General features: G+C 42.9%; 1 protein-coding gene across 1 annotated transcript; it reads right to left on the bottom strand.

Moving 5' to 3' along the window:
- Positions 1-9,230: 9,230 nt before the first annotated feature.
- On the bottom strand, positions 9,231-16,840 carry ZNF343 (zinc finger protein 343). The gene is given in 6 exon segments (XM_065893013.1): positions 9,231-10,045; position 13,240; positions 13,536-13,661; positions 15,651-15,662; positions 16,502-16,548; positions 16,723-16,840. Coding segments are annotated over 6 exon segments (1,119 nt in total).
- Between the last annotated feature and the right edge of the window lie 2,217 nt (positions 16,841-19,057).

Genomic DNA, 19,057 nt, shown 5'->3' with positions numbered 1-19,057 from the left:
TCTAACTTCATCTCCCTCAACATTCCCCTCATTCATCATCTTCCAGCCACACTAGTCTCCTTCCTGTTCCTCAAATCCAGCAAGGATATCTTCCACCTCAGGGCTTTTTAATCCTCACACCAGACCTAAAATGCACATTCTGTCACCCTGTTTCTGTCAACCCGTAGATGAAGAGATGGAGGATCAAAGAGATGAATTATCTTGTCCAAGGTGGCAGAGTCGACAGTCAGAATAGGAATATGGTGCCATTTGTCTCCTCATTGGCTCCAAAGTTACCCTGCCTCCTAACATTATCACTTATGCACACACTTAAAAATTACTTATTTAGCACCTACTAAGGCTATGCACTGTTACTGGGATACAAAGTCCCTTCCCTGAAGGAATTTATGTTCTAGTAAGAAAGGCAGACAATAAACCAAACAAATAAGCATACAAGGTAACATTAGAGTGACATGAAAAAATAAATAAAGTAGGGTAGGGGAACTGAGAGTGATGGGTTGCAAGTTTGGCTAGATGGTCAGAGAAAGCCTCTCTGAGGAGTGGCATGTGAGCAGAGACCTCAGTCAAGTGAAGGACATTCCAAACATTTCATATAAAGGGAATCATGTAATATGTGATCTTTTGTAACTGCCTTCTTTCACTTAGCATAATGTTCTCAAGGGTCATCCACGCTGTGGCATGTATCAGTACTTCACTTCTTTTTATGGCTGAATAATATTCCATTGTATGGATAGACCACTTTTGTTTATCCATTCACCAGCTGACAGACATTTGGGTTGTTTCCACCTTTGGCTATTATGAATGAGGCTGCTATAAACATGCATGTATGCTTTCATGTGATTATATGCTTTCATTTCTCTTGCATGTATACCTAGGAATGGGTCATATGGGTCATATTGCTGGGTCGCATGGTAACTTTAATCATTTGAGGGACTGCCAGACTGTTTTCCAAAGGGGCTGCACCATTTTACATTCCCACCAGCAGTGTATGCGAGTTCTGATTTCTCCATGTCTTCACCAATGTTTGTTACTATGTGACTTTCAGATTCAAGCTATCCTAGTGTGTGTGAAGTGGTATCTATCTCAAAGTTTTGATTTGCATTATTATCCTGATGACTAATGATGTCCAGCATCTTTTCATGTACTTATTGGCCATCTGTGTATCATCTTTGCATTGTCTTTTATTATTGAGTTGTGAGAGTTCTTTATGTATTCTAGATATAAGTCCCTTATCAGATATATGATTTATAAACATTTGCTCTCATTCTGTGAGTTGTCTTTTCACTTTACAGTGTCCTGCACAATAGTTTTTAATTTTGATGAAGTCCAATTTATCTTTTTTCTTTCGTTGCTCAGGCTTTTGGTGCCATAGCTAACAATCTTTTACCAAATCCAAGATCATGAAGATTTAACCCTATGTTTTCTTATAATAGTTCTACAGTTTTCATTCTTACGTTTAGATCTTTGATACATTTTCAGTTATTTTTTGTACATGACATAAGGCAAGAGTCAAACTTTATTCTTTGGCAAGAAGATATACAGTTGTCCCAGCACCATTTGTTGAAAAGACTATTCTTTCCCCCACTGAATGGTCTTGGCACCTTGAGGAAATCAGTGGACCATAGACACATGATTTTATTTCTTATCTCTCAATTCTATTCCTTTGATCTATATGCTTTGTAGTAAGTTTTGAAATCAGAAAATGTGAGTCCTCCTAATTTGTTTTTCTTTTTCAAGATTGTTTTGGCATTCTGCATCCCTTGAAAATTCCATATTAATTTTAGAATCAGTTTGTCAATTTCCACAGATCAGGAAAAGGGGGCCATGAATTCCAGAGCTGGGGGTTAAACAAGCTATTCATTTGGCCTTTGTTTGGTAAAGTATTCCCAAGTTTCAGTCTAGATCAGGGATTTGCAAACATTTTCTGTTAGGAGTCAGATAGTATTTTAGGGTTTTGGGCCATATGGTCTCTAATGCAATTACTCAACCCAACCATTGTAGTATGAAAGCAGCTATAGACAATATGTAACAATGTGTGGCTGTACTATGATAAAACTTTATTTATGAACACAAATATGTGTCACAAAATATTATTCTTCTTTTGATTCTTTCCAATGATTTAAAATGTAAGAAGCATTCTTAGCTTGCAGGCCTTAAAAAAACAGGTGGCAGGCCAGATTTGGCCTTCAGGCTGCATTTTGCCATCCCCTGGTTTAGACCATTAAGTTTGTGTCTGGGTTCAGGGCCATTGCCCCAGCTAGTATTAATAGTAATTTTGACGTGCATTATTTCTTTGGTTTATCTCTGGGTTCACTGAATAACTGCAGTCAAAAGTTTGCGTCTTTGCCCTCATATAAAAACTGTACACATTCACATCTGTATCAACGTGAGTCCAGTGAGGAGACAGAAACCACACAGTAACTTAAATGGGAAATTTAGCAGGAAGAATTACTTTGCAATGATAGAAAAGTAACTGTAAATATTAAAAGAAAACCCTCAGCTAAGGGAGAGTACCTAAAGAAGGATAAACCTAGAAGGAGGTTTCCCTCCCCAAGGTTTGGGTTCAGCCCTCACTAGAGAAGGTGTGGTTTCAGCCCACTGGATGGTGGAGAAGTTGGTAGGAAGGGCCAGAACTTTGCACAGGCCAGAGCTGGTCTGCAGTCGCCAGGCAAGTAGGAATATCCCTGTGCACAGGCAAGCCAAGGCTGGTTGGCAGGTACACAAAGGGAGCCCGACATGCACAGACAGTCAGGGTGTTGATGTTGACACAAAGCCTGGACCATACAGTATCTGTGTCTGAAGGGCCGCAGCAAACAAACCTCTGGGGCCAAGTCAGCCAAGACTGATGGGTGGGTGAGCAAAAGAGGTCAAGGTACTGCTATAGGTGCTGCTAGAAATGGAGGCTGAAAAGCTGCAAAAACCTAGTGCACTTAGGTGCACAGCTTAGGCTGGGGCAGCTATGGGTGGCTGCTGGGGCCCTGGTGCACATGCATGTGGAGCTAAGGAGAGGGTCTGGGGAGCACCAATCAGGCTTGGGAGGCTCTGAGCCTCTGCACAGGATGAAGGTCCAAGGTGGCCCCAGGGTGTGTCGCCATGGTGCTGAACAGAGGGTACAGGAGCAGCAACCTGGGCTGGAGCACAGGCCCGTTCTGTTGGGGCTCCTGAGCCACCATCACCTGGGTGGAGAGCTGGAGAAAACACAGGGTGGCCAATCGGTTGAGAAAGCTGTGTCCCTGCAGGCATTTAGCATGAGAGAAAAGTGCACTGGCCGAGAAGCAGGGGAAAAGGGTACTCTCCAGGAGCCTGGTGGAAGAGCCACCTACACCAGGAGAGAGGACCCCTTCCTCCAGCAATGTTGTTCCAGAACAGCCCACTACTGATATACCTCATGACAGCTGACAAAGGAAAAATATATAAAGGGCCCAGATCCATTTTCACAGATCAGGCAACAAAAGGTGAATTTGGAGCTAAGACAATATATTGATTAAGTGACACCACTCCACATACACCAAACATATTCTACCATACAGGTCAGCAGAATGCAGGCCTCAGAAGGAAATGATGGTAGCCTCTAAAGAAGGAACTACTCTCATGACAAACATAGATAAGATGTTGGCTTTCTGCTTGGATTCTTGGAGTGATGAGCACTTTTTGTCTTTTGCAAATGTTTCTACTGTTGGAAAGCTGTGTTTGCGGGGGTGCTTTTAAATTCTACATCCAGGTGATCACCAAGTGCTTTGAAGACAAACCCTACAAAGCCTATCTTCTCTTTCAGTCCACAAAACTATTACCATAGTTGTCCTGTAAATTCTGCCTGGACAAGTGCAACACTTCTGACCTCCCAGATTTACCCTGGTCTCAGTGCTATTCATCATACCTTTCTCTTAAGTTTTCTCTCAGATTCCCCACATCATCTCTTCCAGGTCTTCAACACCCAAATAATTCCTGTACCAATATATTAAGCAGAAAATCTGATCTCAAATGTTTTCACAATTTTATTAGGCACACCTCCAATATTGCAAAATTTACTTACTCTAAGATTTTTACAAGTTGAACCCCTCTATCAAAAGACAAGGAAGCCTCTTTTAGTGGCAGTGTTTATTAGACCTAGGGGAAGGTCGGGGTCCTGCTGCTTTTGCCCAAGGTTATTATAATACACAAAAGAGAGGCAGCTCAGACAAAAACTACGATAAGTAGCATTAAACTTCATAAAATTAAGCTCTCTCCCCCCCGCAGACAAAAAAATAGCTTTCTAGTTCCCAGAAGAAGTAGGAAGTAGGGAAAAGGGGAACTGATGACTAGTAGCAGCAAGGATTCTGTAAAACCTGCTCTACCTTAGAACCTAGTAAGCAAGGTAAGCTGGGCCCCATACTGTGGTCTACATTAGAAGCAGACAAGCCTGTCCCTGTGTGTAATCTGGCTTTGTGAGATTTTCCAATCCTCAGCTGTTGCCTCAACACTCAGACAGAGAAGGAATGCTTTTATCCTTTTTAGAGCACTGATGGCTGGAACTCTAGAAATCTGGTTTCATTTTTTTTAGGATTCTAGAATGTCATATTTCAACCTGTCCTAAACTTCTTTTTTTTTTTTTTTTTTTTTTTTTATAAATTTATTTATTTTTGGCTGTGTTGGGTCTCTGTTGCTGCTTGTGGGCTTTCTCTAGTTGTGGCAAGCAGGAGCTACTCTTTTTTTTTTTTTTTTTTTTTTTTTGCGGTATACAGGCCTCTCACTGTTGTGGCCTCTCCCGTTACAGAGCACAGGCTCCGGACGCTCAGGCTCAGCGGCCATGGCTCACGGGCCCAGCCGCTCCGCGGCATGTGGGATCTTCCCGGACCTGGGCACGAACCCACGTCCCCTGCATCGGCAGGCGAACTCTCAACCACTGCGCCACCAGGGAAGCCCCTAAACTTCTCTTTGAAGGGCAGTTGAGGGGCTTCCCTGGTGGCGCAGTGGTTAAGAATCCGCCTGCCAATGCAGGGGACACGGCTTCGAGCCCTGGTCGGGAAAGATCCCACATGCTGTGAAGCAACTAAGCCCATATGCCACAACTACTGAGTCTGCGTTCTAGAGCCCGTGAGCCACAACTACTGAAGCCCGCGCGCCTAGAACCCATGCTCCACAAGAGAAGCCACTGCAATGAGAAGCCCGTGCACCGCAACGAAGAGTAGCCTCCACTCGCCACAACTAGAGAAAGCCCGCGCAACAAAGACCTAACGCAGCCAAAACTAAATAAATAAAATAAATTTATTTAAAAAATAATAATAATTAAAAAAATTTTTTTAAAAACTGGCAGTTGAGTTTTCGGCTAGTCTCCAAAATGATAATGAAGTTAAAATTAATGAATAGGGTACAGAGCTAGATAAAAATAATCTTTATATAAGAATATGGATTTTTATCCCTTATATATGTCATGCTTAATTAGGAGGAAATAAAGGATAACATGGTATTTCCATTAGGAGAAAGATTATGCAATGAGAAAATCTCATGTTTTGCCAAGAATCCTTTACTATCTGTTTTCTTTTAGAAAAAAATTGATAAAAAATTTATACATGCTTACTTTGAATATATGAGAAATATATGTACAGATATTTAAAAGTCAGATTAGAGCTTGTGTGTATAAATTAGGTCACTTTAAATCTAACCCACCGTACCTAATTTCACAGCCAGGGGCTGTCAGATTGCCAGCCATCTTGAAAGTTCCCCCAACCCAGATCCTCTCTGTGACCCACAGGTGGCCCTCACATGGATTCATCACACAAGGTGCCACCAAATCATCGCATTTTTACACGTTCTTTTGTCAGATTACGGAGTTTCCACACCATTGTGTTATTGGGTCAGATGTTCCCATATCAAAACTGATGTTCATTTTTCATAATCTACTGCCATGTTTTTCAGAAAACTAAGCAAAACTCAACATGAAAAAGACAGTTCTAAAACTGAACACGGGGAAGAATGCTGGAGGGTTCTGAAGTCAAGGTCACGCCTCAAAAAAAGGGGCAGGACATTTGGATCATTAAATGAAAAGGCCCAAACGAGGTGTAGCTCAAGGCTTTCTAGAGTGGGGTCAAGTGAGGAGGCCAGGAAGGATGTAGGAAGCAACTTGAGTTTGAGCTCCCCAGTTCCCCAAAGCACCCCCACCCAATCGAGGCTTGACCCCCTCATTAGTATAGGACCTGCCTGGACACTGCAGGCCTCTGAGTTTGAGGCCACTGACCTCCTGTCGGAAATAAGCTCTTATTTTAAGTCTGAGCTCCTCCTCCCTGGGGGCAGAAAGGAAAATCCTAGGGAGTGGGGATGTGTACCTTCCTTTCTTCGGAGGGAGAGCTCACCTCACACACCCCTGTTCTGCTTCCTGCTGGGACAGAATACAGGAGCTGGTTCCAGTGGTCCTTCCTAGAGATAAAGGACAGAGTAGCTGCAGTCTGGGGAAGCCCCTTTCCAGGCTTGGAAAGATAACCCCATACCCCTCTCCCTTTGCTGGGCTAGGACTGACAGTCCTTTCCCTGGAACACGTCTGAGGTCACTACAGGTTATACGGGACTTCAGTTAAAAAGAATCTGCATCATTTTCTTTCCTCCCACCCTTCCTTCCCAAAGGAAGGTGCTGGTTTGTTCACATGTTTCTCTCCCAATGGCAGGACACAGGGAGGGGTCTTGGGGTCATCTGGAACATAGAGGGCCTATCCCTCTTCAGACCCTAGAGACTGCATACCCATAAACACTTTTCCCTCTGTGGCTTCCAGTTCTGACCCAAAGCAAATTGTTGATGTTATAGGGGCAGTTCCAGCAAAGAAACATGACGGGAAATGTGGCAAAGGGTGGGGACCCACGCTCCCGGCACTCACATCCTCTCCACCAGAGCTGACTCAGGACCCACTGGAAAGCTGACTTCATGGCCTTTGGACTCTCTTTTACTGCCCCCCTCTTTGATAGTGCAACAAAATCAGCCTGTGCTTTTTCTGATTTTCAAAGCCTGATATCCATTTTGTGGATCTGGCAAACTCCAACTGAGCAAACAAATTTGCTAGAGCTGAGGCCAACCCTCTCCAGTAAAGAGTTCTGGCTTAGGACATAGAAGTCAGAGCCAGGGCATGCAGAGTTGTCAAAAATCTGGGCAATTTGGGCTCTGAGGGAGGAAGACTAGGAAAGGGTGTGATTAAAGGCCAGGTCCCTGGGCTGAAAAACAAGGGCAGGGGTATGACCAGGTTATCTTGGACCAGTTAGTGGAGGGATGATGTGGGTGTCATTAGCAGGAGTAGACCCTAGGATTGGAGGGATGAGGGGACGTGGCATTGGAGCTGTGTTTATGGGGTTTTTTTGTTTTGTTTTTTTGGCTGCCCCACGTGGCTTGCAGGATTAGGGCCCAAGGATTGAACCCCAGCCCTCAGCAGTGAAAACACAGAGTCTTAACCACTGGACCACCAGGGAATTCCCCAGGGGTCTTTAGACTTATGATCTGACACCAAAGTAGCTAAGAGACCCAAAGCAATGATTCATGACTGGAGAACAGTTTGGGCGTGGTTAAAGGACCTGACTCTGGAAGCTGGAAGGAAAAACAATGCTTCAGTGGTAGAGAAGGATACAGCAGAGACCTGAATAGAGACTAGAAGGAAGAGACAGAAGTCAGGGAAGGGAGCTTTCACAGAAGCCAAAGGGAGTGTGATCAGTCAGAAGAGGCAACCCAGCCCCCAGAGACTCGGGAAATTCCCTTGCTTCAGTGGGCATGTCTCCAGAACCTACATCATCCTCCCCATGCAACGAATCAGATCCTCCAATAAATCTACTAGGTTGATTGGGACTTAATTTTTCTCAAGGGTTGAATTCATGCAGAAATCCAGGTTGTGAAATTTAATTCCTTTCCAGACAGATGAGTGACTAAGGTACATAGCCTGAGCTTATTGAACAATTTATGAGAACAGAAAGACATGAAAACATGGGGAAAAATTGGTGTTTGAAAGTAAAACAAATTGATTATTCTTACTTAAGTAAAGCCTTCTACTTTTTTATTCCATCTGATTACAAAAAGTGGAAAAAACATGTTTATTAAGTTGTTACTGCCATCTTCACCCTCAAAGAGTATGGGGACGGGTGGGGGTCAAGACTTCTGAAACCCCCCCAGGAGGTGAGTGAGGTAGTGATCTGGGAGGAGGGGTGTCAGAATAAGGCTCCACCCACAACCCCACCCACATAGGACTCCCTGAGTGTCCTCGGCTGCACCAGGTGTAACTTATTGCTAAATCTTCCCAGTCTCCCTCCCTGCCTTGTAAAGCTTCTCCCTCAAAAGCTGTTCTCTGATGCATCCTGAGGTGTCCTTACCCATTCCCCCCGCACACACAGAGCTTCTATTCTGTATACTCTGGGGTTTGTTGAGGAGCGACTTTTAGCCAAAGCCTCGTCCACACTCCTTGTGTGCTTATGATATCTTAGGGTGGATTCCCTGGAGAGACAATGAGGCAGAGAATTGAGTGGCTTGTTGGGGAATGAGGACAGGACTGGGCAGAGGAAGAAGCTGACCTGCAATGTGTTTGAGATCATTCAGTTTCATGGGGACCTTGGGATCTGGGATGACCCTGTGGAGTTGTCCCAGCAGAGTCCGGCTAGGGTTTTGTCTCCCCGTATCAATCAGTCGTTGGCCAGGAGGCATCCCTTGGGAAGTGCAGCTCCCTGTGGCTGAGAGCAAGTCTAGTGAGGAATTCATCTCTGCAGCTATCAGCAGCAATTGGCTGGAGCAGCCCCACAGTATCCCCACATAAGGATTCTCCCTACAGTGTGTGAAGAAAGCTGACTGATCACAAGAGCCTTGCCCATACTCCCTGCAAACACACAGCTCCTCCCTGAGTGAGCCATCTGGAGCCCTCCTGTCAGTTCTTTTCCCAATGCCTGTCAGCACTCCCTGAACACATGACACTTCTCCTGAGTCGGCCACTGGATGTTCCATAAATGCTGACTTATTGCTAAAGCTTCCCCAAAGTCCCTGCACACACAATACTTCCCACCTAAGTGCGTCCTCTTTGTGCACTGAGGGTTGACAGCTACCCACACTCTGCACGCATAAGGCTCCTGCCCTGAATGTGCCTCACTGCCTGATGAGGGTCAACACATCTCTGAAGCTTCACTCACACCTCACACACACATACAGACTACTCCCCACATGCCTCTCTGGCATAAGAAGAGGTTCGACTAATTGCTAAAGTCCTGCCCAGGACCCCTGCATACACAAGACTTCTCCTCTCAGTGTGTCCTCTGGTGTCTTATGAGACTTGACTTGTTGCTAAAGCCTCGCCCACACTCCCTGCAAACATAATACTTCTCCCCTGAGTGTGTCCTCTGGTGCACAAGGAGGAGTGATTTCTGGCTAAAGCCCCGCCCACACTCCTTGCACATGTAAGGCTTCTTCATTGAGTGTGTCCTCCGGTGATTAATAAGGGTTGACACCTGGCTGAAACCTCGGCCACACTCACTATACACATAAGGCTTCTCCATTGAGTGTGTCCAATGGTGTCTGGTGAGGTTCAACTTATCTTTAAAGCCTCGCCCACACTCCCTGAAGACATAGAGCTTCTCCCCTAAGAGGATGGCCTGGTTTGTAATGCAGTTTGATTTGGGGCTACAGTCTAGTTCACGTTCTTGACAGTTGACTGCTCCAGAGCTTGAGGTTTCTAATTCCTTCATTTCTTTGTCTGCTTGCAAAGGGTTTACCCTTTGGGCTGCGATGGGCTCTATTTCTACCACTGCGCTGCCTTCTCCAGGACTTGCTGACTGTTCTCAGGGTGGGCTGGGCAATGTACATAAGGGCCATCTCTCCTCTGTCCTCGAGCACCAGAGTCTGGAGTCACCTTCTCTCTCTTGGCCTTCTGTGTTTTCACTCCAGCAGTTGTGAGCAGAATACTGCTGCCCCCGATGCCCCAGGCCAGAATCCCCCAGGTGGAAGTGACTTTCTACACACATACCCGGGAAGATCTGCAGCGTGTGTTAGCTGAGGAACCGCTGACAGAAAAAGGCCAGAAGGCAGGAAGAACAGGGGTAGATCTCTGGCTTTGGTTCTGCTGGAGAAAGAAGGTTTTCAGTTAGAGAAGCCCTAAGTAGGGCTGCTGGGCCGTTCTGCCTTGTCTTAGGACAGAAAGTGTCTTACTGCCACAACTGTAATTGACAATATACATACAACACAATTTGTTTCCCACCAATAATTCCTTTACATTCCACTTCTACACATTCCATTTTCTATTGCAATCCAGAAAATCCATAACAAAAGTATCTTCTATATGTCAGTCAGACCAGGAACCTTTTTGCTCTGCAAGTAGCCTCAACTACCCTTAGCCTCTTCCTCTGACTAAATCATCTAAGTCTGTATCACACTGATATAGACTGTCCACAATTCTGTTCTACTTGGGAGGTAACAGTCTCTATGACCTATGCGGAAATCTCTTTCGTGCCTTTTCTATTACAAAATAGAAGACTGATATACAAAAAAAGTCACTAGGTCTGGAAGGCTTTCAAATGTAGGAAACAGTATATGAAACAGTGGTTAAAGAGACTGTATATGAAATAAATCTGAATTTCCAGTTGTCCACCCACAAACAAATACTAAAAATTTCTAAGTACTAGGTTCTCTACTAAAGTATTGTGGATTCAGCAGTGGACAGAAAGACATGCTCCATGATTTCAGGATTCTGGTACCTTGTGCCCAAACTAATCCCATTATAGTGACATCAGACGTGGCTATGGGATTTGCTTTGGCCAACAAAGGTTAGTGAAAAGTTAGTGCTTCTTCCAAACAAGTTTTAAGAGGCACAGTATGGTTCTATCATGGCTGTTTTCCCTCTTCCTTAAGAATCCCATGACCCAGGGCTTCCCTGGTGGCGCAGTGGCTGAGAGTCCGCCTGCCGATGCAGGGGACACGGGTTCGTGCCCCGGTCCGGGAGGATCCCACATGCCGTGGAGCGGCTGGGCCCCTGAGCCATGGCCGCTGGGCCTGTGCGTCTGGAGCCTGTGCTCCGCAACGGGAGAGGCCACAACGGTGAGAGGCCCGCATACCGCAAAAAAAAAAAAAAAAAAGAATCCCATGACCCAGACAGAGGCTGTTCCTTTTGCCTAGATCCCAGAGCTAGCAGAGCTGAACCAACAGAGCTGTCTACCTGAACTGTAGACAGTAGATATTAAGTAAGAAATGAACATTTGCAAAGTTTGGGGTTGTTATCACAGCATTACCTAGCCTAAACTAACTGAAATATCTCCCCTATGAAATCTTTAAAGATTATTTCAGGGAGCACCTTTGAAGAAGAGACATCATAACATGAACATGTGAAGAACTAGAGAAAGAGAGACTGGTTTAGGAGGAAAAATAGTATGATCTCAATTTATCTCAATTATCTCAAATAAGTTTGAGAATAAACTTGTGCTGTCTTGTAACCAAATAAAAATATGAAGATAAAGCACAGGTGAGACAGTGACAAAGAAAATGGATTCATTATAATAGGTGATGGGTAAAATCATTGAAGTTCACAAACTGTTCAAGGGTGTGAATACTGACATAGAAAAAAAGAGTATGTGACACTAGTCCTATGGACCCTTACACTCCAAAGAAAAGAAAAAAGTAAGAGAAAAGCCCACAAGAGACATAAGAGGCAGGAGAACTGCAGGATATTGTGGTGCTGAGCAAGACAAAGGACACAACTTCAAGAAATGCAAGTGGGATCCAGGCATTCAATATCAAGACTAATCTGAACAAGGTCATTTTGACATTTTCCTTGGAACCTGTTAAACATATTAACACAGAGAAGGAAGATAATATGACAAGAGAAAAATAAAAACAAAATCTAGTTAGACTGACTAGCTAAGGCCAAATCAAAACACACAGAACCAGACTGAAACAGATGAATCCACACTTAATTAGATGGAGCTCAAACTAGATGATATCAGATCAAAACATGACAAAGAAGATGAAAATGAAAAAAGTAAACCTGATTAATCCATATCAGGGAAATAGCTATGCCATTTAAGGAAACACCTGAAGAAACTCCTGCCTAAAACTAGTTTGTGTCTCCAAAAATGTGATTTTTCTCTACCTGCTTTATCTAGAACTACAGGAATATCTAGAACCACACTATCCAATATGGTAGCCACCAGCTGTATGCTTCCTGAGCACTTCAAATGTGGCTGGTCTGAGCGAAAATGTGTTCTAAGTATAAAATAACAACCAGATTTTGAACACTTAGTACAAAAATAAAGAGTAAAATATCTAATTAATTTTTATATTGATTATATGTTGACATGAAAATATTTTGATATATTGGGTTAAATAAGATATTATTAAAATTAATTTCACCCATTTACTTCTACATTTTTAAATGTGGTTACTAGGAAATTTAAAATTACCCACATGGCTCACATTATATTTCTACTGGACAGCACTGATTTAGAACAAGGGGTGGGAAAACTATGGCCCACAAGCTAAATCTGGCCCTCTATTTCTGCACAGTCTACAAGCTAAGAATGACTTTTAAATTTTTAAATAGTTGGAAAAAAAATCAAAAGAATAATAATACTTCATGATACATTAAAATTACATGAAATCCAAAATTCAGTGTCCACAAAAGTCTTACTAGAACACAGCTATACTCATTCATTTACCTGTTGTCCATGGCTACTTTAACCCTACAAGGGCAGAGTTGAGAGTGGTTACAGAAACCATATCACCCACAAAACCTAAAATAGTTACTTTCTGGCCCTTTACAGAAAACGTTGGCCAACCCCTGATCCAGAGAAATATCACAATCAAAAGTATTTATCAACCTAGATTTAAAGAATCAATGTCAGTTTTTAAATAAATGAAAAAAATATGGCTTATGAAACTCAAAAGCCATACAAACTTTGATACTTAATGTTAACTTCTGTCTTAGAAGGCATTTCTCACTGCTCTCCCCTTGCATGCTGTGCCTCCGTTGTAGTTCCTTATATCCAGCAGGCACCCCAATTCCTTAGGGCCTTAGCACCGACGAGGCCCTCCACCTGAAATGCTCTTATCCTAGATACCTAGAGTTCTAATTCCCTTTGGTCAAATGTTACCTTCTTGGTGATTTCAAATACCCAGTTTCAAAATTCAGCCAGCCACACTCTCACACTTAATACTCCTTTATCCGGTTCTATTTTATTATTATTTTTTACTATGTAGTGCTTAGCACCTTCTAACATACCATATTATAATATCCCTATATATGTAATAACCAAAAATGGAGTATACCCTTTAAAAATTGTGAATCACTACGTTGTACACCTGAAACTTATGTAATATTGTAAATCAACTATACCTCAATAAAAAAGAAAATTAAACATATGCAAAAATTTTTAAATAAGAATGATGTCCCTGAATATGAAGCTTTTTGTTAGCTGTCTCCCTACAGTAGAAAGTAATTCCCCATGGGCAGAGATTACCACTTCATTCACTAACACGTTCTAAGTGTCTAGAACATTTTCTGCCATATGGGAGGTGGTCAGTAAATCTCCACTGAATTAATGAAGGAAAGAACACTGCCTCACCAACGAGAGCAGATTCCTATAATTCTCCAGCAACACTTCTCTGTATAGGTCCCTCTGCTCAGAGCTCAGTCTCTTCCATTCTGCCTCTGTGAAGACCACAGCCACATCCCTGAATGTAACTGGTACCTATAAATAAGCAATAAATTAAGGGACATACAGCAAGTCCCCATCAGTCCTCCCACTATGAGGAACATAGCTGGTGGCCCCGGAGAGTCTGGATATGCAAGAAGTTGATCTAATTCTTTTCAGAGTACATGGTTCTCTGTATCAAGTTCTTCTGGGCATTATTACTACAGCTTTGTGTTAAAATCTGAGGAGCACATAACTGATGCATAAAACTCATTCCTGGCCCTCGGACACTTTTGATTTCTTTGGAGAAATGATTTGTGAATCAATTTGAAAACCTAAAGCAGTGCTCAATGACCCTGAGGAATGGAGGAATTCTGAGATGAAGAGTAGAGCATGCGCTAGAAAAGAAAAAAAGCATCATGTACACAAGGCTTGTGCTGGGCATTAGGGAATGGAGACGATTTAGAGGAGAAAATGAAAGAAAACTTCAACCATAGAGAAAAGCAGGAGTGAACAGATGGAGCCCGGAATAAGCATTTTTGAAGAGTTCAGGTTATACTAAATGGGATCTGCAAAATCTGTCTTTGCCTGGTATTTTAACCTTTTTAAAATAAAGCCCTTAATGCTTCACTCATCACATAGAGCAGTACAGGTGTACCTCATTTTACTGCACTTTGCTTTATTGCCCTTCATAGACATCAAGTTTTTTACCATTGAAGGTTCGTGGCAACCCCATGTCAAACAAGTCTATTGGCGCCATTTTTCCAACAGCATTTGCTCACCACGTGTCTCTGTGTCAGATTTTGGTAATTCTCACATTTCAAATGTTTTTATTATTATTATATTTGTTACAGTGATCTGTGATGAATGATCTTTGATGTTACTACTGCAACTTGCTGAAGGCTCGGAGGATGGTTAGCATTTTTTAGCAATAAAGTGTTTTTTAAAGATTTTTTTGATGTGGACCATTTTTAAAGTCTTTATTGAATTTGTTACAATAATGCTTCTGTTTTATGTTTTTGGTTTTTTGGCTGTGAGGCATGTGGGATCTTAGCTCCTTGACCAGGGATCGAACCTGTACCCCCTGCAATGGAAGGTGAAGTCTTAACCACTGGACCTCCAGGGTCCAATAAAGTATTTTTTAATTAAGGTATGTATATTGTTTTTTCACACATAATGCTATTGAACACATAATAGACTAAAGTATAGTGTAAACATAACTTTTATATTCACTGAGAAACCAAAAATTTCACGTGTCTCACTTTACTGTGATATTCACTGTACCATGGTGATCTGGAACCAAACCCACAATATCTCCAAGTTCTGCCTAGACTTCAATAAGCTTCCTGAAATGAAAGCAGGGCATTTAGCTTACTTTGCTTCCTAGCCCCAACCCCACTGGACATTCTCTAGGAGTATAACTTTGTGTCCACAGTGTATCAATGAATGAACAACTCATAACCAATAGGGGAAGATGAATTTACAATCCAGTGAGATTATAATTTAACTCATAGAAGTGAAAAGTTGTTTTCATTTTACAGACCAGGAAAATTTATTTAGGCTTTCTCTCATTCTTAAATTCATATATTCTTTCTTTCCCTTTCCCTCCTTCTCCCTCCCCTTATCTATATAATTTTTCTTTGAATATTGGACATTTTAGGTAAAATATTGTAGCAACTCTGGATACCAACCCTGCCGTCTTCCTAGGTTGTGGTTGTCTGCTTGTTCATTTGTTTTGAGACCTGTCTGGATTAGTTCGATGAAGGTTATTTCCCTGAAGCAGTGGCTCCTCAGAGGGTGCAGCCTTGAGCAAACACACAGTCACCCAGACCTTCCCCCTCCTGACAGAGGGCTCTCTTTGTGTCTCTCCTTGACTTCCCCGTTAAGCATCCAGCAGGTCTGCCTCTATTGGTATCACACCCGACTGTTAGCCTCCACTATTGGTTGCTGATTGCTCTACTGTTTTCAACAATGTCCTGGAGTATAAATGGCTCCATAGTCTGATCCAATTAAAGTCAGATCCTTTTGCAGGGGTAATTTTGAGGCCAGTATTTGAGACTTACTCCGACCCGTAGGAGAGCTCCTCTCAGCAATTTCTTTCCCTGCTTTCTCTGTTAAACTTCCAGGTGATCTGCCATTTCCCTTGTTGCTATCACAGGCTTCTCAGTTTCCTCTTAATTGCTCACCACCAAAATCTCCACTGTTTTCAACAACACCCTAAGACTTCAACTTCCCTGCTCAGTTCCACACAAAGCCAGTCCCCTTAGGGAGCGCTGTAGAGCTCTCTGTTCCTATAGCCTGCCTCCCACCAGGGCAGGACCTCTGCACCACTACTCAGAGGTGGCACAGGACTGGCAGACCACTTCGCTCAGTGTGACACTCCTGCCCTAACAGTGGGGCACTGGGCAGGGGTGGCAGCTCCTTTTCTTCTCAGCATGCTTCTCCTAGCACAGGATCTCTGTCTGCCCTATGAGCAAGATGGGGAGAAGGCAATAAGGTCCCTCCTGATTCTTGACCACCTGTGCCTGAGACAGAGCTTCCATCATACAAATAGGGTCTAGTGGAGATAGAAAACGCCAGACTTCTTGGCCATACTTGCCTGCCACACTGAGCTGGGGGGAATAAGAATTGCTGGTAGCTTGCCCCTCCCAGGGAAAAAGACTGGGAACCGGGGGAAGAAAGTCCCATCTTCTTAGCTGTACCCATTTGGAGTACAGCTTCCATTACACTGAGCTGAAGGGTGACCAGGAGGGAGCAGGTTGTGGGACAAATGCCACAGACTCTTGCTGATTTAGTAGATTTTCTTGAATAAATGTTTCGCTACTTGCCACATGTCCTTAAGAGCAATTTTGAGAGACTTTAAATAAATGTAACCCCAACTCACCAGTATTTTGGACTTTTCCCTCCTTTTCTTGAAGCCAGTCAGTCTTGTGAGAAGGCAAACCTAGAGAAGGAAAAAGAAACTATGAGAAACTGGGGCTCCCATGGTGCTGCCAGAGCAGCTCCTCCGTGGCTTGTGAAGAGGAAGTCGCCCCTTTCCTGTGATCACAGGGCATTTGCAGTAAACCTGGAGCCCTGCTCCCCCTCTTCACCTCTCTGGACCCTCAACAGCTCTCACCTTTTGCCTTGTGATTCTGAGTCGGTGTCTTCACAGTTTCCGCAACTTCCCTGTTCTCCAAAGGCAACATCTCCTCCCAGTCCTGCTCTCTCCAGGCAGAAGGATCAGGCAACATCATGGCCCCAGAGTCAGCCCCGTGTTCGCCTTGAAATTCTGCCAGGAGGCCTGGTAGAAATGATTTCATCTCAAGATCAATTTCTGCTGCCTGGTGTGATTCCTCCAAAACTTACTTATAAAAGCCCAACTTGTTGCCATGCAGCCAGGACCTGTGGGACAGAGAAGCAATTTGACATTGCTGGGACCCTTACTGTGGGCCCTATGCCTGTACCTCTTCAGCAGGGATCCTGTCCTCTCACACAATATACGTAGAGTCTCAGTCCACAAGGTTCCTTGCATTTTTTTTTTTACCTCATTCCTTTCTAGCCTGTAGGCCCTTTGTGGTAGATATCATCAACATTCCCAATTATTTGTTTCTCTGTATAATTCTCTGCCCCTGACGTCAGGCTTGGTCTCATGACTTGCCCTGGACAAGGAAATGTGACTGAAAGTGACAGTACCACTTGTAAGCACTGCATTATTCCACCATCTCTCATGTTCTGAGAACAGAGGAAAGGTAAACCTACTCTAAAAGAAAAAAAAAAACAAGGAGGTACTTCCCTGACAGTCCAGTGGTTAAGACTCCACACTTCCACTGCAGGGGGCACACGTTCAATCCCTGATGGGGGAACTAAGATCCCGCAAGCCACAGGGCATGGCCAAAAAAAAACACACATAAAATCCAAAAGCCAGTAAGGAAGTGGTGGGTATATTTTATTACATATCAATTAAAAGGTTCAGTTTAACAAGGACCCCCTTAGGAAAGGTGGGGGGTGGGAAGCAGGGTTTAATATGTGTGTTTAATCTTTGATTGTCTTTTCATAAAAAATACTGCTGGATAAACAACAAGGTCCTACTGTATAGCATGGGAACTATATTCAAAATCCTGTGATAAACCATAATGGAAAAGAATATGAAAAAGAACAGATATATGTATAACTGAATCACTTTGCTGTACAGCAGAAATTAACACAACATTGTAAATCAACTGGACTTCAAAAAAAATTTTTTAAATACTGGAGGTATATATAGAAAAATAATAAAAATGATTATCTATGGGAAATAAACCTATCTTTGTTTGCAGTCATGACTGTATCCTAGAATCCAGAAGTCCAAATAAAAACTAGAAGTTGTAGCAGCTCATACAACTCTATATCAAAAAATCACAGCTCATACAACTCAATATCAAAAAAAACAACTCAATTAAAAAATGGGGGGACTTCCCCGGTGACGCATTTGTTAAGAGTCCGCCTGGCAATGCAACGGACGTGGGTTCAAGCCCTGGTCCGGGAAGATCCCACATGCCAGGTAGCAACTAAGCCCACGAGCCACAACTACTGAGACTGCATGCCACAACTATTGAAGCCCATGCACCTAGAGCCCGTGCTCTGCAAAAAGAGAAGCCACCGCAATGAGAAGCCCGCACACCGCAATGAAAAGTAGGCCCCGCTCTCCACAACTAGAAAAAGCCCACACGCAGCAACGAAGACCCAACGCAGCCAAAAATTAATTAATTAATTAATTTTAAAAAAGAAAAAAGGGCAGAAATCTGCAGAGACATGGATGGACCGAGAGACTGTCACACAGAGTGAAGTCAGAAAGAGAAAAACAAATATCGTACAATATCACTTATATGTGGACTGTAGAAAAATGATAGAGATGAACTTATTTGCAAAGCAGAAATAGAGTCAAAGATGTAGAGAACAAACTTACGGTTACCAACGGGGGAAGGGAAGGTAGGTTGAATTGGGAGATTGAGATTGACATGTATAGACTACTATGTATAAAATAGATCACTAATTTGAGAACCTGCTGTATAGCACAGGGAACTCTACTCAATGCTCTGTGGTGACCCAGATGGGAAGGAAATCTGAAAAAGAGTGGATATATGTATACGTGTAACTGATTCACTTTGCTGTACAGCAGAAACTAATACAACATTGTAAAGCAACTATACTCTGATAAAAATTAATTTTAAAAAAAGGGAAGATGTTTAGTGAAGACTGATACACAGTATGGCACCTAGAGACCTCAAATTTTCAGTATACACAGAACATGGACTGGATAAGAAGCATTGCCACCAATGAATATACAATTCTGCTTTCCAACTTTTTACCAACACTAGGAATTATCTAACTTTTTAATCTTTGCTAATCGAATACATTAAAAATATCCATTTTTTGGAAGATAAAATAAAATAAAATATTAAAAAAATGAGCAGAAGATGTGAATAGACATT

This window comes from Phocoena phocoena, chromosome 15 (genome assembly GCF_963924675.1).
Source record: "Phocoena phocoena chromosome 15, mPhoPho1.1, whole genome shotgun sequence".
NCBI lineage: Eukaryota > Metazoa > Chordata > Mammalia > Artiodactyla > Phocoenidae > Phocoena > Phocoena phocoena.
This window is presented reverse-complemented; position numbering and strand designations above follow the sequence as displayed.